The sequence below is a fragment of the Priapulus caudatus genome, unplaced genomic scaffold (assembly GCF_000485595.1).
Source record: "Priapulus caudatus unplaced genomic scaffold, Priapulus_caudatus-5.0.1 Scaffold334, whole genome shotgun sequence".
NCBI classification, from domain to species: Eukaryota; Metazoa; Priapulida; class Priapulimorpha; order Priapulimorphida; family Priapulidae; genus Priapulus; species Priapulus caudatus.
Genome location: NW_014577395.1, coordinates 239,251 through 247,493, shown reverse-complemented (window position 1 = coordinate 247,493; position 8,243 = coordinate 239,251). Strand labels below are relative to the sequence as shown.

Sequence of the window (8,243 nt, the reverse complement as noted above, 5' to 3'; positions counted from 1 at the left end):
GATTCAATTATTAATCAATCGATAATTGTTAAAACGTACCCTTTTTGAAGAACTGCTCTTCGACGTAGATGGACAAGTTCGTGACGCCGGGCGTGTCGGCGTGCAGCGTTGGGCTACATGCAGTACGCGTGGGTTTGTCTCAGTGGCAAACAGTAGCGGGAGCCAGGGATTGTGCGGGACCTGCGCATGCAGCACAGCATGGCGGCCATCTTAGTATAGTGTACGCCCGCACCGAGACTGCCTCCGCTCAGTTTGCTATATGCTACAATCTGCGGCGGGAAGTCTTGTTGCGCGACTAAGCGTTAACACGAAGAGCACTCGAGCGTGAGGTAGGCCCTACTGACCCTCAGAGCTGTAATACCCCCTTTAATATGCGCATACGCGCTCATACAGGCACATCGCACGCCGTATAACCCGTCCCCCTACACCACACATCACGCACGCTCGCAGCATGCCCCCGCCACACCATCACGCCATACGCACGCACGCGGCCACGCACGCACGCACGCTCGCAACGCGACGCACGCACGCACGCGCACGCACGCAACCGCAGCAACAACACACACACACACACACACACACACACATTAAACAACACACACACACACGCACACACACACATATATACACACACATACAAAGAGAGATCGAGAGAGGCATACACAGAGAGATGTATATAGATTATAGGCCTATATAAAGGTACGCACATGCACGTTATGCGAAGGGCGTGAATCGAGAGTTACCTGCTCCCCAGATGCGCGCTGCTACAGAGAAACTGGCGTTTTCCTTCGCATCCAGCTCAAATAGCTGCCTCCTCCGCAACACGTCGTCAACAAACAACCGGTGGCGACACCTGTCTTCTGTGAGCATCCACGGACGTTCGCCTGGCGTCTAGGATGAAGGAACGCAAGTTTCCCCGTCAGGGCGCAATTTCTGCTTCATAAAACCAGGGGTAGATAATGTCAATTGTGACAATTAATGATTTGTCATTATCTACCCCTGATAAAACGCATGCGAGAGTAGGGGTTCAGGGTGTCATTCGCCGGGGAACGTAGTATTTGTTACAAATTAGCACGTGTGTAATTATGTTTTTCGCGGTTCATGCTGTTTGTACAAAATGAAAAAACATCACGTTGACTTTAGGGTGTATCATCTGAGTTTAACTGGCGTAGACGACGTGAGCGGGTGGGAGTCCTCACTCTCCATGACCAATAGTAATATCCCCCGTCGAATAGCCCCAACATTACAGGGCAGCGCACATACCAGTGTTGTCAGGCCGATGTTGTACATGAACCACTGGCCCTCGCGTGCCGTCAGGGCCACTCGCAGGTGCATCACTGGCGCGCCGATGCTGTGGGTGTCATTGACGCGCTCAACGACGAGGAACGAGTAACTGGGCAGCACTACAGACTTGCCAACGTCTGTCTCCTGCCAGCCTGCCCCTGTCACATCTTCAACACGGCGTACAGGGAGATGTTTTACGTTACAGCGCTACATGGCAGTGAGCTAGAACACGCATACTATGTGGAAAGAGTCAGGGTTATATATCGGGTGAAGGCTATATAGGGGGAGGGGTACTATCGTGGATAGGGGCAAGCTAGGTGACGAGATATGTTGCAGGATAAAAGCCCACAAAGGATACAATGTTGCCGGACTCGTATGAAGCTGATTAAAATAGTGAGGCTTGAAATGTTTCAGTTGCTTTAGCGTTATAGCACAGACGTTGATTTTTAACGTCAAAATTATAGCACGAGACGTCTTAATCCGCTTTGTGTATAGGCAACTAACTTATCATTGTAAAATATTATTGCATGCAGTAGTACAACCCATCTATAGACCTCGCATACCTTGTAATATGAGCTGAGAGTAGTTACTATCAGGACTTGGAAGTTCTGCCACTGATGAAAGCAATACGGAAAACAAGTCAAGCGAGCGAACTACTATAAAATACTAATTATCACGGAATATAAATTTATTCTTGGTATACGTATATATTGATTAGATAGACCATTCGCGCTAACGTGGTCGCGAGGTTAATACTTCTACACTCTACTAATATATATATAAATATATATATTATACTGGCCGCTAAATGGCTGGCCGAGTGTCGGGTAGTAAAATATGGCTTCTTAAGAAAGCCTTTGTTCTGTTATTCTGCCTTTGAGGTTGAAATATAGAATTAAACAGACAATGAAGCACATTCTACGTACGGAGAGTGTACGCCTGTGCTGGGCTGTCCTGCAGCGACTCGTACGTGAATGGCTTCAACACAAACATTCGCAGCGCAGAAACGTAACCAGGAACGGAGTGCCAATGCCGGACCTCCGTCACCAGGGCGGCGCCACCTTGCCTGCAAACACATAACTTTGACCACCAGGCGAGGATTGTGTGAAATGATCGCTCCATCTGGAGTGATTTTGTTTGAACACCCACGCACGTTAATCATCAGCTTTCTAATTAAGCATTCCCATAGCCTGCCAATTGCTCAGTGTGCCATTACTAAACCATGCATACGAGCTGCGTGACCCCTCGTCAAATAATGCATACAACCATGCCGTCACCACCACACACACACACACACACACACACACACACACACACAATCTTGCCCCGGCGTGTAAATACAGCCAGCCAGCTGCTTCGGCTCATGATCACTCATCACTCATGCTATAAGCGTGCTTGCACCACCCGTACTTGTTCTCGGCGTCGCGCGGGTCGCCGTGTAAGTACTCGCTCGTCGGTAGGCGGCGCTGGTACTGGTAGCTGAGCTGCTTGCGGAACGGGCAGCCCGTGTAGACGGTGACGGCGTACGACGCGCGCTCACAGAGCAGCGAGGCGGCCGGCATGCGAAACACGATGGCGGAGAACGCCTGCCAGGAGGAAGGTTGTGTATCGTCGTGATATGCTCACTCACTTATTTGTTACGCAATGGCAGGCTGATAACTATAGCGTGTGCTACGCGACGTTTGATATGCCTTGTTTGCTGAGTATAGTTTGTTACGTAGGCTATACTGTTCTGAAAATATTGATTGTTAGGTGTTGATTGTAGCGTGTTTAGTGTTTAGTTGTTTGTTTGTTTGTATGTTTGCAGTAGTGGTCCTGATCGCGATCACACACAAACTTGGGCGAGCAGAATATACATTCTTAACGACTTTTAGCTACTATTAATTACGAGAATTCGCTCCTCGCAATATCCAACGTTATTCGCTGAATAGATTAACAAACCTAGATTAACAAGTCTACAAACGCTTAATTGTAAATCAGATGAACTGAATTAAAACCATAGACAATAGAACACGCACTCTCGTCTTCTATATCAATACGGTAAAACGATTTCATAGAGAGAATAGCACGGCGAACGTATATATTACTTATTTGTCCAATTAATGAATCAATTAATTAATCAATCGATAATTGTTAAAACGTACCTTTTTGAAGAACTGCTCTTCGACGTAGATGGACAAGTTCGTGACGCCGGGCGTGTCGGCGTGCAGCGTTGGGCTCACATGCAGTACGCGTGGGTTTGTCTCAGTGGCAAACAGTAGCGGGGAGCCAGGGATGTGTGCGGGACCTGCGCATGCAGCACAGCATGGCGGCCATCTTGTATATGTACGCCCGCACCGAGACTGCCTCCGCTCAGTTTTGCTATATTGCTACAATCTGCGGCGGAAGTCTTGTTGCGCGACTAAGCGTTAACACGAGAGGCACTCGAGGCTGTGAGGTAGGCCTACTGACCCTCAGAGCTGTAATACCCCCTTTATATGCGCATACGCGCTCATACAGGCACACGCGCGTATAACCCCTCCCCCCTACCACACACACACACGTATTACGCGCATGCAAGTTCCGCTAGACTATACAGCTTCAGCGGCTTAGATCGAAATACAATGACAATAACCCCCTCCACACACAAGTGACAACGACAGCACACAGCGCGCCGCGCACACACGCAACACGGCACGCACCGAGCACGCACGCACATCACACAACACACCACACACACACACACCCAATCTTGGCCTCGCGGGCGTGTAAATACAGCCAAGCCAGCTGCTTCGGCTGCATGATGCCACTCATCACTCATGCATCACAGCGGTGCTTGCACGCTACCCGTACCTTGTTCTCGCGTCGCGCGGGCTCGGCGTGTACAGTCACTCGCTGGTCTCTCGTGGCGGGCGGCCACCCCCCGGTGCGCTGGTACTGGTAGCTGAGCTGCTTGCGAACGGCAGCGCCCGTGTAGAACGTAGACGGCGTACGACGCGCGCCACTCAACAGAGCAGCGTAGCGGCCGCTGCGCAGTGCGAAGCACGATTGTGCAGAGAACGCCTCGCCAGCGAGAAGGTTTTGTGCCTATCCGCTCGTGCGATAGTGGGCCACTCACTTATTTGCATTACGCAAAGTGGCACCAGGCTGAATTACACTATACGCGGTCTCGGCTACGCCCGCACACGCTTTCGAACCCATGCCCTGTTTAGCGTGAGTATACGTTTTGTTAGCGTAGGCTATACTCGCTTCTGAAAATCATTGGATTGTTAGGTGTTGACTTGTAGCCGTCGCTTTAGTGCTTCGTAGCTTGTTCTGCCTTTGTTTGTCATGCTGTCGCCGCAGTAGTGGCGTCGGCTGAGGGTCCCTGCGGACTACCACATAAAAAGCCCACGCCCCCCTCCACGACGGAGAGACGTGGCGACGCAGAATATACCATTCTTAACCGACTTTTAAGCTTTACTACTAAATTCACTTGGAGAAACAATTCGCCCTTCCTCGCATATCCCAACGTTATCCGCTTGAACTAAAGATTACCTGAGAGAGCGTGAGAGTGGTGAGAGCCAAGTCTACAAACGCTTAATTGTCACAAGTCAGAATGAACTGAATTAACAACGGCATCAGACAATAGACACACCGCACTCCTCGTCTTCCTATATCAAAATACGGTAACAACGACTTCTCATAGAGAGAATAGCACGGCGACACGTACTATATTACTTCATTTGTCGCAATTAATGAATCAATTACATTAACTCAATCCGCATACATTGTAAAACGTACCTTTTTGAAAACTGCCTCTTCGCATCGCTAGCATGAAAGTCTTGAGCGCCCGGGCGTGTCGGCGTGCAGCGTTGGGCCTCACATGCCAGTAACGCCGTGGGTTTGTCTAGTGGCACAACAGCTAGCGGAGGCCAGGGATGGCTGTGCGGGCCTGCCGCAATCGCCAGCACAGCTATGGCGGCCATCTTGTATCATCGTACGCCCGCACCGAGACTGCCTCCGCTCAGCTTTTGCTTCATATTGCCTACCACATCTGCGGCGAAGTGGCTTGTTGCGCGCGACCTCCCCAAGGGCTGTTACACGAGAGGGCCGCCTCGAGGCTGGTGAGGTAGGCTCTGACGCCTCAGAGCGCTGTAATACCCCCCTTTATACTGCGCATACCTGCTCATGACCAGCACACGCGCGTATAACCCGCTCCCCCCTACCACCCCCACGCACGCTCGCAAGCATGCCCCGCCCACAGTCACACGCACCACGCACCCCGCACGCACCCGCCCCCCACGCACCCGGCCTCCGGCACGCACGCCCACGCACGCCCACGCACGCAGCGCCACACACACACAACACACACACCACACACACACACCACACGCCACACACACACATATATACACAACCACATACACAAGAGAGATCGAGACAGGGCATACACAGAGAGATGTAATATAGATTCATACGGCCTATACTAAAGTACGGCACATGCACGTTATGCGCCGAAGGGCGTGAACTCGAGAGTTAACCGCTGCTCCGCGTCGACTGCGGCTGCTTGCTACACGACCCACTGCGACTGCTCTCCTTCGCATCCAGCTCAACTACGCTGCCTCCTCCGCGCAACGATGTCGCCCAACCAAACAACGCCGTCCGCGACACCTGTCTTGCTGGTGAGCATCACGGACGTTCCCGCTGGCGTCCTAGGATGACAGGAACGCCAAGTTTCCCCTGTCAGGGCGCATTTCTTGTCTTTCATAAACGCCAGGGGTAGACTTACCAGTGTACAACATTGTGCACAAACTTAAAATGATTTTGCTCCAACTTTCAGCTCCTAACGCCCCTGATCAACCACACGCCATGCAGAGAGTAGGGGTTCCGCGGGTGTCATTCCCGGAACGTAGTATTTGTTACAAATTCAGCACGTGGTAACTTATGTACTTCTTCGCGAGTTCATCGCTGTTTGGTTACAAATCGAAAAAACATCACGTTTGCAGCTTTAGGGTGTATCCATATCTCTCGCACGTTTAGACTGGCGTAGAACGAACGTCGAGCGGGGTGGGAGTGCCTCACTCTCCCATGACCAATAGTAATATCCGCCCGCCGTCGCATAGCCGCCCGAACACTTACAGGCGCAGCCGCAACATACCAGTGTTGTCAGCCCAGATGTGTTGGTAACAGTGACGCACTGGCCCTCGCGTGCCGCGTCAGGGCCACTCGCGAGGTGGCATCACTGCGCGCCGATGCTGCTGGGCTGTCATTGACGCGCGCTCAACGACGAGGAAACGAGTAACCTGGGGCAGCACTACAGGACTATGCCAACGTCTGTCCTCCTGCCAGCCTCCCCTGCATCCACATCTCAACACGGCGTACAGGGAGATGTTCTTACCGTTACAGCGCCTACATGGCAGTGAGCAGAACTACGCAATCACTAATGTGGAGGCAAGAGTCAAGGGTTATGATATTCGGGTGAAGGCTATATAGGGAGGGTACTATCGTGGATAGGGGCAAGCTAGGTGAGGAGATGGATGTCTGCAGGGATAAAAGAGGCCCACAAACGGATACAATGTTGCCCGCAATCTTAATGAAATGCCTGAATTAAATATAGTGAGGCTTGAATGTTCGAGTCTTTAGCGCTTATAGCCACACTGACGTCTGATTTTTAAACCGCCTCAAAATTATATCAACGAGACGTCTTAATCCGCTCTGTGTATAGGCAACTCAACGTATCATTGCTAGGAAACCTATTATTGGGGCATGGCAGATAGTACCCGACCCGCATCTATATACCTTTTGCATACTTGTAAACATATGAGCGCCTGAGAGTAGTTACTATCAGCGACTTGGAAGTTCTGGCCAACTGATGGAAACAGCAATGACGGAAAACAAGTCACGCGACGCGAACTACTATACACACCACTAATTATCCACGGACATACTACCACACTCTCTACCTTCTTGGTATACCGTATATATTCATAGATAGACCATCTCCGCGCCTCAACCGTGGTCGCCGCAGGTCGTACATACCTGTGCTACACTCTGCTGAATACTATACTCATAAATACTATATATATACGCTGCCGCTAACTGGCTGGCGAGTTTGTCGGGTAGTAAGAACTACTGCGCTTCTTTAGAAAGCCTTTGTTCATGTATCCTCTGCCTTCGAGGCTTGAATATCAGAATAAACACGACCAATGACCAGCACATTCTACGTACGCGGAAGTGTATCGCCTGTGACTGGCTGTCCCTGGCAGCGACCTCGTCGTGAGATGGCTTCCAACACAAACATTCGCAGCCGCCAGGAAATCGTGAACGCCAGGGAACGGCAAGTTGCCGACATGGCCGACTCCCGTCCACCAGGCGCGGCGCCACCTTGCTGCAAGACACATCAACTATGTTGATCCAGCCAGGGCGAGACTTGTGTGGAGAATGCACTTCCGCTCATTGGGAGTTCGATTGCTTGTCTCTGAAGCACCCACGCAGGGGGGGGCCGCGGGGGGGGGGGGGGGGGGCTGGGAAGTGAGAGGGGGGGGAGGCGGCCCGTTAATCTCAGCTTTTCTAATCTAAGCCATTGACATAGCCATGCTCAATTGCTCCAGTGTGCCATTCACTCCCAACATGGCATACCGAGACTGCGTGACCCCTCGTCAATAATGCAACAACCATGCCGTCACCACCGACATCACCAACGCCCATCTACCCGCCGTCCGACCACGCAAGTCACCGACGCTCTGCCACCACACCGTCCACGCTGTCACCACGCTGTCACCACACCGTCACGCCGTCACCTCGCCGTCACCACCACATCACCACGCTGTCACCACGCTGTCACCACACCGTCACGCCGTCACCACACCGTCACGCTGTCCATCCCGACGCTCGTCACCACACGTTCCACGCCGTCACCACGCTGTCACCTCACACGCTGATCCACCGCGCCCGGTCAGCGACGCGCGTCACAGCTACGAGCCGATCCCGCGCGCCCG

At 52.0% G+C, this 8,243-nt stretch overlaps 1 protein-coding gene across 1 annotated transcript in view; it reads right to left on the bottom strand.

The window, feature by feature from the left end:
• Nucleotides 1-139: 139 nt before the first annotated feature.
• Nucleotides 140-8,243, bottom strand: part of LOC106809177 (cation channel sperm-associated protein subunit beta-like) — a 49,552-nt gene continuing 41,448 nt past the window's right edge. Inside the window, exons 13-17 of the mRNA XM_014812165.1 lie at nt 2,211-2,350; nt 1,848-1,898; nt 1,264-1,451; nt 744-891; nt 140-180 (exon numbers count right to left, since the gene is read on the bottom strand). Of these exons, the coding sequence (XP_014667651.1) occupies nt 140-180; nt 744-891; nt 1,264-1,451; nt 1,848-1,898; nt 2,211-2,350 (568 nt within the window). The remainder of the gene's footprint in view (nt 181-743; nt 892-1,263; nt 1,452-1,847; nt 1,899-2,210; nt 2,351-8,243) is intronic.